General features: G+C 40.3%; 1 protein-coding gene across 4 annotated transcripts in view; it reads left to right on the plus strand.

The window, feature by feature from the left end:
- Positions 1 to 13,778, plus strand: part of LOC104586164 (uncharacterized) — a 196,209-nt gene that overhangs the window by 181,452 nt on the left and 979 nt on the right. For 2 of the 4 annotated variants that reach the window (XM_088899100.1, XM_088899099.1), the window contains exons 18-19: positions 12,465 to 12,538; positions 13,665 to 13,718. In XM_088899100.1, the coding sequence (XP_088755226.1) occupies positions 12,465 to 12,538; positions 13,665 to 13,718 (128 nt within the window). Of the gene's footprint in view, positions 1 to 12,464; positions 12,539 to 13,664; positions 13,719 to 13,778 lie in introns of those variants that run through there. The other 2 variants (XR_016082974.1, XR_016082975.1) reach the window with 2 other exon arrangements.

Consider the following 13,778-nt stretch of genomic DNA (forward strand, 5'->3'; position numbering starts at 1 on the left):
GGGCGATAACACTTATACCCTTTCTGAGTCCAGGAATAGCCAAGGGAGATGCACTTAATAGACTATGCATCTAACTTGTCCATTCCTGACCCCAGATTATGAACAAAACAAACACATCCAAAAACTTGAGGAGAGAGAGGAAACGGAGACAATGTAGGAAACAATGTGGTGAATGGGGAATGACCATCAAAGATAGACGTGGGCATCCGGTTAACCAAGAAGCAGGAAGTAAGCACTGCATCACTCCAAAAGGATTTGGGAACATTTATGTGATGCATGAGGGACCGAGTTGTTTCCAAGAGGTGACAATTCTTTCTCTCAGCCACCCCGTTTTGTTGTGGGGTGTAGGTACATGAAGTCTGATGGATAATGCCATGTTGGTCTAGGTAGTCCCGAAATGATGAAGAGAGATATTCACAGCCATTATCATGACGAAAAATTTTAATGTGAACACCAACTTGGTTGCAAATCTCAGCATAAAACTTTTGGAAAATGGTAAACAATTCACTTCTTTCTTTCATTAAATAGAGCCACGTCATCCTTGAATAATCATCAACAAAAATGACAAAATATTTATATCCGTTGTATGACATCACTTTATAAGGACCCCAAACATCTGAATGAACCAAAGAAAAATGACTCAATACACGATTATCAACTCTAGGACTAAAGGGAACACGATGATGTTTCCCCAACTGACATGACTCACAATCCAAAACAAAAAGATGACTCAATGAAGGAACCAAAGACTTCAAAACTTTTAGTGAAGGATGACCAAATCGACAGTGCCACTAGAGAGGAGAGAGGGACGATTGGAGAGTTGTTGACGTACTTCCACCATCATCAACATAATACAATCCACCAGCTTCATGCCCTCCACCAATCTTCATCCCCGTCTTGTGATCTTGAAAAACACATGAAGAGGGGTAAAAAAGGTAATGGAGCAATTAAGAGACTTGGTCAACTTACTAACAGACATAAGATTAAAAGGAAATTTAGGAACATACAAAACTGAGGATAGGGATACAGGGTCCAGGTCAACATTACCAACACCACAAATGGAGGATGTGGAACCATTAGCAAGGGTAATAGATTGTGATGTTGAGCAATGAGAGAGGGAAGAAAACACACCTGGAGTTCCAGTCATGTGATCGGAGGTTCCAGAATCAATAATCTAGGGATGGGGTGTGGATGCCAGACAAGCCATACCTGAGTGTGCGAGAGTGGCCGTGTTCTGCTGAGATGTGGCTGTGTTCTGCTGAGATGTGGCCTGTAACAACCTCTCCTGTCTGAAGCTATTGTCACTGGTCACGGCATGATTGGCCCAAGTTAAAGGTGGACCATGCAAGTTATAGCAATAATTGATGGTATGTCTGTGGTCGCTCGTGGTGGTTGAGAGAGAGAAAGAGAGAGAGAGAGAGAGAGAGAGAGAGAGAGAAAGAGAGGTACGGATGAGAGGAGAAAAAATCAGTACTAGCTGCCGCCAGTTTTCTATTTATATTAATCTTTATAAAAGAGATGCAATTACAAGTATGCCCCTGGCGGCATATCCTAGGATAAGAACAATAAGAAAAGAAAGAAAAAAAAAAGGCTAGTCGCTGAAACTGTCCTACTAACAGCAGTTATAAAGAACAATTAAGCCTTACAACACTCCCCCTCAAGTTGGGCTGAAGATGTCTATCATGCCCAGCTTGTCACATAACTCATTGTGCCGCGAACACGGAAGTCCTTCTGTAAGGACATCAGCAAGTTGTTCCTTGGAGTTGACATAAGGGATGCAAATTTCCCTTTCTTCCAGTTTCTCCCTTATGAAGTGCTTATCCACCTCAATATGCTTGGTCCTCTCATGTAGGACTGGGTTGCTGGCGATGTTTATTGCAGCCTTGTTGTCACAGTAAAGAGACATAGGACTATGAACAGCAACTCCAAGCTCACCTAGAAGGTTCTTTAGCCAAAGGACTTCAGCCACCCCATGTGCCATAGTTCTATACTCAGCTTCTACACTTGATCTTGCTACCACACTTTGCTTCTTGCTCTTCCAGGTCACCGGATTCCCTCCCACTTATGTGCAATACCCACTAGTGGACTTTCTATCATCCACAGCTCCTGCCCAATCAGCATCTGTAAAGACTTCCAGCTTTAGGTGATTGTGTTTCCTGAATAGTAGGCCTGTTCCTGGATGTTTCTTCAAGTATCTAAGGACTCTCTCTGCTGCCTCCATGTGTGGCTTCTTAGGAGAGTGCATAAACTGGCTCAGAACCCCAACTGAATAGGCAATATCTGGACGGGTCATGGATAGATAAATCAGCTTCCCCACTAACTTTTGGAAATGCTTTACATCTTTCAGAGGTTCACCAATACAGTCACCTAGCTTGTGGTCCACATCCATAGGAGTATTTGTCGTCCTTGCACCTAATTTACCTATATCCCGTAATAGATCAATGGTGTATTTCCTTTGAGAGACAAAGATACCCCTTTTTGAACGGGCAACTTCGATCCCAAGGAAATACTTTAAGAGTCCTAGATCTTTCACTTCAAATTTGGATGCAAGGAATTGTTTCAAATTTTGTATCTCTGAGCTCCAACTCCCTGTAATGATGGTATCGTCTACATACACTATCAATACGGCAACCTGCTCCTGACATCTCTTCACAAAGAGTGTATGATCAGACTGGCATTGTTGGAACCCCATCTCTTGAACTGCCATGTGAAACATACTGAACCAGGCTCTGGGAGACTGTTTTAAGCCATAGAGAGACTTCCGTAGCTTGCACACCTTGTTTTCACTTCCCTTGGCACAGAATCCAGGAGGTTGAACCATGTATACCTCTTCTTCTAAGTCACCATTCAGGAAGGCATTCTTTATGTCCAATTGATGCAAATCCCAGTCAAAGTTAGCAGGTAAGGACAGGAGAACCCTAATCGAGTTCATCTTAGCCACCGGAGCAAAAGTCTCATCATAGTCAACTCCATATACCTGTGTGTACCCTTTGGCTACTAGTCTTGCTTTGTACCTTTCAACTGTTCCATCTACCTTCTGCTTAACTGTGAACACCCATTTGCACCCCACGGGTTCTTTCCCCTCTGGAGGATCCACCAATTCCCAAGTCTGATTTTTGTGGAGGGCATCAATCTCCTCCTTCATGGCATCTACCCATTCAGGGTATTTTAAGGCTTCTGCAACATTCTTGGGAACAGGGATGCAGTCAACTGCCGATAGGAAGGCTCGGTACGAGGGAGAAATGTGGTCATAGGAAACAAAGTGGGTAATGGGGTGTTTGGTAGTGCAGGACCTGACTCCCTTTCGTTGGGCAATAGGGATGTCTAGGTCGTCCACAGTGGGAGTAGGGTTAGGGGTTGGACTTACCTCCTGGGATTCTGGTGATGTCAGTTGCTCAGTGTTTGGTTGCTCCACATTTCTATCACACTGCTGATCTCTCCGACGAGTACGTTGGAAGACACGGAAGGGAGTGAGGTCCGGAATAGAAGGAAGAGGTACCTGAACCTGCTTCTCCTCTTCCACACTACGGCTCTCCCCCTGAGGAGAAGGAGGGAAGAATGGCTCGGACTCAAAGAAGGACACATCCATAGACACAAAAAATTTACGACTAACCGGGTCAAAACACCGATACCCCTTTTGAGAGGATGGGTATCCCAGAAAGACACAAGGAATGGACCGAGGATCTAACTTACCTCTGGAGGGAGACAAATCATGGACAAAGGCCCGACAACCAATGACTCTCATGGGGATGGAAAATAAAGGAAACTGAGGGTACAATAACTGATGAGGGGCCATGTAATTCAATACTCTGGAGGGCATGCGGTTGATGACATACGCAGCTACAAGTATAGCATCCACCCAAAACCTTTTTGGGACATTCATGTGTTACATCATCCCGCAGGCTACCTCAAGGAGGTGTCTGTTTTTCCTTTCTGCAACACCATTTTGTTGTGGTGTTCTGGCGCATGAGCTTCTATGAATGGACCCAGGGGAGGCGAAGAACTCATTGAGCTCCCCATGGAAGTATTACTTCGCATTACCGGATTGGAAGATCTGTATTTCAACATGGAACTGCATAAACACCATCCTCTGGAAGTCTTTCACTATCTTTGGAACCTCGTCTCTGCTACACATAGGGATTACGCATGTATAGCAAGAGTAATCATCAATCAATGTAATAAAGTACTTATATCCGCCCTTAGAGATTACATTTGTAGGCTCCCATACATCAGAATACACAACATGAAAAGGAACATTTGATCTTTTGTTGCTTGAATGAAAGGTTGTTCTACATTGTTTACTCAACTGACACGTTTGACACATGAACTCTGACACTGAACACGACTTAAATAAAAGTGGAAACAAACATCTTATTATTTCGAAAGAAACATGACCTAAACGACTGTGCCACAACAAAATTTGACTCTTATTTGACTGATATGCGACTCTGAGGATGACACCGAGAGACCAGCTTTGTTGTCGAGAATGTAGAGACCGTCCACTAGGCTTCCTCTACCAATCGTCCTCCCAGAAGTTAGGTCCTGAAATACACATGAGTCAGCAAAAAAAGTCACACTACAATTCAAGGAGTTTGTAATGCTACTAATTGAAAGCAAGTTTATGGGAAGTTGAGGGACATGCAATACACAATTCAGGTTTAGGCCATGGGGAAGGGATATTGATCATTGACCTGCAATGGAAGAAAAAGAACCATCTGCAAGTCTCACTCTATCCCTTCCTGACAAAAGGCTATAAGACTGGAATAAGTTAGGCTTACTGGTCATGTGATTTGAGGCCCCTGAGTCAACGATCCAAGGGGAATCTGTGGGAGTGACATGGAATGCAGAAGCCACATTACCTGAAGTAGATGCAAAAGAAGTAGAGGGAGTACCAGTGACTGAGCTTTCCATTTGCCGCAATGCCCTACCATAAGATTCCAGGTGCTCTCTGAATGAATTCATTATATCCTCCTTGGGGTCAGGCTTATTAGGGGGGTCCTGGGTACTACCGGCAACTTGAGTGTCCTGAGTTGCCACATGTGTTGTGCTTGTTCTTTTCAAATGACCTTTACCCTGTTCTTGATTCTTTGCTGCCCACTTGGGTTTCCCGTGGATGTCCCAACAAGTGTCACGTGTATGTCGTGACCGTCTACAGTGGGTACAAAATAGTTTATCTTTATCATCTGCCTTCTTAGGATCACCTTTCTTTCCTGTTGAGCTGTTATTCATCGCAGCCAAGGCAACTTGTTGCTCCCCCTCAGCTGTAACCATCACACTCCGCCTGCTTTCTTCAGATTGGACAAGGGAGTATACTTCGTGTACCGTAGGAAATTCTTTGCTTCTTAGGATCTGCACCCTCAATGGTTCATATACAGGGTTCAGCCCTAACAAGAAAGCAAACACTCGTTGTTGAGAGACCAGCTTCCTGTAGGCCTTAGCATCATCATCGTGCTTCCACTCTATGGCCTGATAATGGTCCAACTCCTTCCATATGGAGGTAAGGGCTGAATAATATGAGGACAAGCTATGGTTTCCCTGTTTACATGTTGAAGACTCAGCTTGCAATTGGTAAACCTTGGCGTAATGTCTTTGCTCAGAATAGGTAATTCTGGCCTGTTCCCAGATCTCACTGGCGGTGTCTGCCCACATAAAATTCTTTTTCACATCAGGTTCCATGGCTGCGAGGAGCCAAGACATCACCATATTGTTTTCTTGGTCCCACCTATCATGTTCGGCCGTCTCACCCTTGTGTTCTTTCACCCTTCCATTGATGTAACCAGCCTTACCCCTTGCCGTTACATAGAGTTTTACACTCTTAGCCCACTCCAGGTAGTTCAGACCGTTCAAAGGGGTAATTGGCATGGGAAAAACCATGTTTTCACCTCCCATACCTGCTGTGTTGCAGGTTGGTGTATTCCCCGGTGAGGTTAATTCATGACTTGCCATTGAACACTACAAAAAAACCAGTCCAAATGCCACCCAACAGCACAGCCGCCACAACTAGAATGTGGCAACTCAGGGTTTGCTCCTAGAATGTGAGCAACAAATTATTGAAAATTGCTGAGAACACAGGGACTACTGCTGAGAATAAGGGTTCAGTCAATACAACGTCCAAACGGAACAGTAAACAGTCCGATCATCGGTTCAGCACCACCAATACAAACACTACTGTCAGTCTGAATGTGGTTCCCCCACTCTAACCATCCAATGTCCAAACTAGTAATCATATAATCAAGGCATGAGCCCTACGCACCATTGGACAAAGAGTACTGAGATAAACTGAAACAAAAACACACCTGTTCAGCACTGGATAACCGAGGAGTTTGCACCATCAACACCCTTCTTCGATTAGGGTTTCATTGCACCAGCACCACCCTACGGCCAGAAACTGGTAGGGTTTCTCAGAAAACCGCCGCTAGGGACCACTAGGGTTTCAGCAGATACAGCCGCCAGAGAGGACTGAAAACAAGCTGCCGCTAGGGTTTCTGTAAAGGTAGCCACGTCCAATCACTTTTAGAAAGGCTGAAGCTATGATCATAGGTCTCCTCCAACCCAGAAAGCCTGCTCTGATACCATGTGGTCGCTCGTGATGATTGAGAGAGAGAGAGAGAGAGAGAAAGAAAGAAAGAGAGGTACGGATGAGAGGAGAAAAAATCAGTACTGGTTGCCTCCAGTTTTCTATTTATATTAATCTTTATAAAAGAGATGCAATTACAAGTATGCCCCTGGCGGCATATCCTAGGATAAGAACAATAAGAAAAGAAAGAAAAAAAAGGCTAGTCGCTGAAATTGTCCTACTAACAGCAGTTATAAAGAACAATTAAGCCTTACAACAATGTCCATCCATACCACATTGTGTACACCTCCTTGGACCCGAACTACGTCCTCTGCCACGGGCTCCCCCTGAATCTCGACCCCCAGCACGACCACCACCACGGTTATATGTAGGTCCACTACCACCACTCCGGCCATATGCCGGTCCTCTACTACCACTACGGCCAGACTGAGCTCCCCGAGCTCCACCTCTAACACCACGGCCTCTGGATACTGCTAGGGCTGATCTATCGGAAATATTAGGGTTCTCGGTAGATCCAATGGAAATCATCCTGAGTCGAGCAAACACCTCTTCTAAGGAAGGGATAGATGACCCTCCTAGTATCTGAGTCTGCACTGGTTCATATTCAGATTCAGCCCCACCAAAAACCGAGTCACATCAAGTTGTTCTCTCTGTTGTTGCTGAATTTTGACATCAGAAGTGGGGGTGATAAACATTCAATTCATTACAAATGTTTCTCATGCTAGCATAGTACTCCTCAAGACTCTGATTACCTTTCTTTCTCTATTTCCACCTTTAGATGTTGTAGCAACATTTGCATTCTTGGGCTTTCCAGACTGACCACCTTTCTTTAAAGTTGTTGTTGTTGTTGTTCCGAAACCTATCTGGGAGAAGATCCAGATGAAGTTTCCAACAAGTATCCTTAGTATGTTTCAGTTTCTTGCAGTATTCACATATCACCTCTTTCTTCTCAGTTGGCCCCTTTGGTTTTATCCCAGCATGTGCAAAATGTTCTGAAGGTGGTGGACCCTGTAACTGTACCTGTTGCTTGCTCTCTTCACTGCTCACCATAGAATATGCCTAAGCAAGAGTTACTTCATCCTTGGCCAAAATATTATGTCTCGTAATATCAAATTCAGGGTTAAGTCCTATAAGAAACTCAAACACCCTGTTTTTTTCCACAAATTTCCTAAATGTCTCTGCATCCTTGGTGCTTTCTCATACAACTACTTCCATAACATCAATCTCCTACCATAGTGACTTCAACATTGAGTAGTAGACAGTAACACTCTTCACCCCCTATTTCAGATTTTTCACATCATTCTTCAGTTTGTAGGCCCTTGCAACATTCAATTTCTGAGAATATGTTTCAGTAACACTATCCCAAATCTCCTTGGTTGAAGTCATCCAAAGATAATGTTGACTTATGTGGAACTGCATAGAATTTACCAACCATCCAATAATTGTATAGTTATCCTGTATCCATTTCTCATATGTAGGATCAGTCTCTCACAATTTCTCCTTACTACCCGTAAGAAACCCCAGTTTACCTCTACTATAGACATGAATCTTTATAGATTGTTATCAAGCTAAATAATTTGTTCCATCAAGTTTGATGGGGATCAAAGGGATCAGTGTTAACCAGTTCATATTCTGCCCATAAATTGATGAAGCCTACATAGTATTCTTGTCTTGACATGTTGGATTGATGATAAACCTTCTTCAAGTAAGAATACATCTCATAGGCTGTTCACAGTCTTCTCATGGGAACAGAAATGTGAAGTACAATGGAGCTCAGAATCTAGGAGACTAATTTCCCATTATCAAGTTTACATTGTGTAAAGGCCTTAGTATCTGTTTCATCAGGTTTACTAACAATCCCATTCAAATAGCCTTCAAGACCCTTTCCTTCAAGAAAGAAGTTGAAATGGAACTTCACATACTGTAGTTGGTTCCATCAAACTTCACCAGAATAACTTCCACCTTCTCAGCCATTTCAGTCCAAGAAAAAAAAAGTCCAGAGAAACAAACAACATCATTGATATTTAATTCCCAAGTTTTTTAAGCACTACACTTGATTCCAAAAACAATGCAAATGCTGAAATCAATATCCCAACATCCAAACAAGTGAAATTCTCAGAAAGAAAAACTTTCAGCAGCAAGGCAACAGCAAGAAATACAGAGAAACAGCTGAAAACCGATTCAGAGGATATGTAAAATCACTTAAATTCAGTAGTACAGTCCACATAAATGTTTCTTCCTATAGAGGAATCGAAATCCTCCAAAGAAAATGCCAGAACAGATCCAAGGTGGGGGTTTCTAGTGTTGACAGTCCAACTCAGTAGTGTTTCAGGACTGTCAAACTGAAGAGGGGAATGGAATCACCCCAGGATTGTTTTAGCACTTCAACAAAACAGTTAAGAAGTAGGAAAACCCTAGGGAGACACCAAATATGGGGTCCAAGAAGGAAAATAAATTAAACAAGCTGAGTGAACAAAAGATGGGATTCACCAACCTGATGTGTACAGATTTTCAGAAACTGCCGCCCTAGAGAGGAGAACAATACTCCCCAAATACTAGTCCTCTTTCACTGAAACTTTCTGAATGGGTGGACTTAGTCTGGGCGACATAGCCAGTAAAGTTTCCCTTCAAACAGAAGCTTTTCCAGAGAGTTCTGATGTGTTTTCTCTTGCTGAAATCACATAACAGGGTAACCCAGAGACCAGCATGCTCTGATACCATGTCATACAACCAGTTTGTACAATACATACATACATACATATATATATATATATATATATATTTATACTTAGGCCACAGGTGTTATTACTTAGGCCACAGGAACTTTTTTGTAATTTTTCCTTTCTTTATTAGTTGTTGGTCACTCTAATATAAATAGTTTTGGGCTGGCACCACCAGTTCCTTTTTTTGATCTCTCTCTCTCTCCTCTTCCTCTTCATTCTCTGCTGGTAATATGGTATCAGAGCGCAAGTACTGGGCCTGAGAACAGACCAATCAAGTGGTTTTCTTCTTTTCTTGCTGTTTTTCCAAGATTGGGGCTCAAGAAACTCACCTGTGATTGGTCTAGGACTAGGAGAAGGTTTTCCTTTTTTTTCTCTTCTTCTTGGTTATGTGCCAAGAAAGAAAAGCTCTAAGGACAAGGTGGCTGAATGCTGTGAGGGGATTTAACAGTTTCCAACGTCTGTATGTGGATTGTGTGATCCTTTGTGACCAGGTATGAGCAGTCGTAGGTCTGGCGAACCTCTTATATGGATCGTGTGATCCTTTGTGACCAGGTATGAGCATTCATAGGTCTGGTGTGACCTGTTCTTTTGGTGCGACAGCAATAGTATATTTTTCTTTGTGATCATGGTGATCAAATAACCTATAGTGGGGCTGGACTGTGGTTGTTATACTTTTTTAGATTTGAAAAACAATTGTTGTCCTGGGTTTAGTGGTGTTGATTTTGTGTTCAGATGGTGAATTAATTCTTGTGGATTGCAATTCGTATTTTCCCTTAGTGCTGGATTGTATTAAAAGTGACTCTGGTGTGCCCTATCAACCGAGTTTATGGATGAACAGTGAAGTTCGTATGTCCTCTAAAGATTTAGAGGATAATTGCAGTTCAAAAATTTTGGATATGCTGAATCCAAATTCAACTCACCGATTTGCATAGTTTAAACTGGAACTAACCCAATATAGAAAGGATCAACGTATAGGATTTCCATCAAGTTTTGTTGGACCTAAAACCAAGAGAATCTAATTATCTACCTGATTGTTGATAGTCCACAAAGGCAAATCATCCAAGTAGTTGTTCACGCCTAGACACCCAAACAATTCTCATACTGACAATGAAGAAGAAGATGACACACCTCCAAGATGGTACCTGTATCCCTGAAGTTACAGCAACGATTTGCCTCTGATTTTAGCCTAAAATTATGGTGAATGAGGACCAAAATCTTCCTCAAGAACAGCTCTCAAAGTTAGTCAATGCTGTGTGGAAAATCCCTAGTAGCGATCTAAATTTCTCTAAACATGGTTATCTTCACGTGGAAGCATTTACAGATGCTGACTGGGTTGGTTCCCTTGATTTGATGATAGGAGGTCTAGCATGCACTTTTGTTGAAGGAAACTTGGTGACTTAGTAGAGTAATAAGCAGTCAGTTGTGTCCAAATCTAGTGTGAAAACGAGTATAAGTCTATGGCACATAGGGTGGCTGAAGTGTTGTAGCTGAGAACCCGCTAACTGAGTTGGGTCTTTGGCGCAATACGGAAACAAAACACATTTAGAGAAGCTTCAAAGAAAATAGTAGAAGTCGAACTACTAGGAAGAAGAATTCTTCACTGAATAATTAAGAGAAAATTCAATATCAAAAATTGTCTTAGTCTTCCCCTAGCTACTCTTTATATAGGCATACACCCTTATGGATCCTACAAGAAAGCTTCCTAATCTATGAAAATACTCCATAATAGAATCCTACTAAAACTCTTCAAAAAGAAAGTCCTGGTTGAACAAAAATTCGGAAATCATGATCTAATACTAATTTGGTAATTATGAACTAGAATAGAAGTCCTGTGTTGACACTAGCTTGGTAAATTCAAAGTAAGATAGAAATTCCGTGTTGGCGCTATCTTGATAAATTCGAACTAAGATGGAAATTCCGTGCTGGCGCTATCTTGGTAAATTCAAACTAAGATGGAAATTTCGTGTTGGCACTTACTTGGTAAATTCAAACCAGAATAGAAGTTTTGCGCTGACACTAACTTGGTAATTGATTACTCGGTTGGATTAGTGACATCATCCAAACTTCTTATGTGTCTTGGAGTGGTCCCAACTTGCATAGAACTTATTGGCCTTCTCCTGTACTCCATCAGTTTTCCTTTGCCATATCCTTTTATTTGTGACAACAAATCTGGTACAAGAATTTCAGCATGATGGGACAAAACATGTTGAATTTGCAAGCATTTTATACATGAGGAAGTGGAGAAGGATGAAATGTGTCTTCCTTTTGTTACTTCTAGAGATCAACTAATTGATATATTCATTAAAAGTATGTCTACCCAACGCCATAGTGCGATATGTAACAAGTTGAGAATGCATGATGTACACAGCCCAACTAGAGGGGGAGTGTTAATTATCTTATTCTTGCCACAGGGATATTGTAGTTATTTTACCCTATTTTATGTTTTACCCTATTTAAACAAGATTGTGTGGTGCCACCCACTATGCTTCTTGTTCTCCAACCTGTTTCACTCTTCTGTTCTTCTCTTTAACTCCCTCCTATGGCAGATCATAGTATCCATTAAAAAAGACCCCTTGGCAGGGGAGACAATAGATTCTAGAACTTCTCCAAGGCAGAAATGGATCAAATGGATCTTGTATAAGCTTTTGCTATCCATGATCAAATATTAGAGGTGGTCATCCACTTTCTCGCTGCTAGAAATTTGCACCATTATCTATTTTATTGAATTCTGACTTACATTCCATTCAGAAGTTGATCACCATTCCATTATTACATTTACCTGGACATGAGTTTACCTGTAGTTTTCTGCTTCTCGATACAGGAATGAGATTTCATGATAGTAAAATTGCATAATGTAAATATAATTGATAGTAAAAGATCATGTTAAGTACAACAATTTTTTGTTATGGTGCCTTGGGCTTATCTATTCATATCAAACTATCAACCCCATAGACACAAGTGTTGTGGCCTCTCTCTTGGTATGTATGCATGTATTGAAGATGGGGCTAGTACCTCAGGTAGGATATTTATGACATTGTAGATAACCTATCCATTTGAATTTAATACTATAATATATATCCCTTGACACTTGGATTAGGTCACTGACTTCAACATGAAAAGTGAATTACATAAACTAGCTTCTAATGAATTTTTTCTATCTGCAGCTACAAGATGCTGGATGCTGGACAGATGCAGCAACTTTAGCTGCTACACATTTACAGGGATCTGATTATGCAAGGTTCATATTTTGGCTTTTCTGATTATATTGATAGGTCATGTAACATCTTTCTGTCAAGTTCTCTGTTTTTTTCAAATTTGTATTACCATGAGGAGGAATTTGAATATATTACCATCCAATGGAAACATGATACCAGCATTATTTCATATTCACACACACTTTTGAATTGTTGCACAAAGTCAACAAGCATGTAAGACGAAGTTCTGAAAATCATAATCGTATAATAAATCATAGAGAAAGTTGAATCAAATCAAATTGTAAATCATATCATAAATCATAAGATTATTTACATTTTTTATAAATTTAAATGTAAATACACTAGAAGGCTAAATATATATATATAGGAATATGATTTTAATTTAATCCATATTTACCATATATGTATCTAAAACAATAAAATTTAACACTTGTACAGTAGAAACCTAAGATGATAAAATCAAATTTTGCTTGAAAATAAAATAATTCTAGCCTACATATGATGTAAAACAAACTCAATGATTGGCAATGTTTTAATAATCATAATCACATCGTAAATTGTAAGATTATTTATACTTTTTAAAAAATATAAAAAAAAAACACATAGAAATATACTAAAAGGTTAAATATATATAGGAATATTATTTTATCTCATTTGTAATCCATGTTTACCATATATGTACCTAAAAGAATAGAATTTAACACTTGTACAATAGAAGCCTAAGATGATAAAATCAAGTTTAACTTGAAAATAAAATAATTAACATACAATGGATCTTTAGCCTACATATGATGTTAAACAAACTCAATATCTGGTCTTAAATAATATAAGTAAATCATTTTTTTAGTTATGGATTTAATTGAATTTATTTGAATCATAGTGAATTGTAAAAATCATATAAATCGTAATATTCATGAATCAAATTGTAGGATTCAAATAAAAATCATAAGATTTTTGTAAAAAAGGATTCAGGCATAAGACTCAAATCAAAATCTTTGGGATTCATGATTTAAATTGTGAATCGTATCATAAATCATAAGATTTTAACAACATTGTCTATTGCAACTTCAGAATGTATGAATGACAAGTTCATATTAACAATTTAATCCTTTCACAATGGGAAGAGTGATGGTACTTGCCATCTTACAGGGTGTTGCAGAGATGGGCTGATCATGTCCTTCACACAGAGCATAGCTTCTGGAGGTAACCTGGCCCTTTTATGTAATGAAGATTTTCAGTTGTGTCATATTCATCAAATTACTG

The sequence above is a fragment of the Nelumbo nucifera genome, chromosome 2 (assembly GCF_055504915.1).
Source record: "Nelumbo nucifera cultivar China Antique chromosome 2, China Antique-T2T, whole genome shotgun sequence".
NCBI classification, from domain to species: Eukaryota; Viridiplantae; Streptophyta; class Magnoliopsida; order Proteales; family Nelumbonaceae; genus Nelumbo; species Nelumbo nucifera.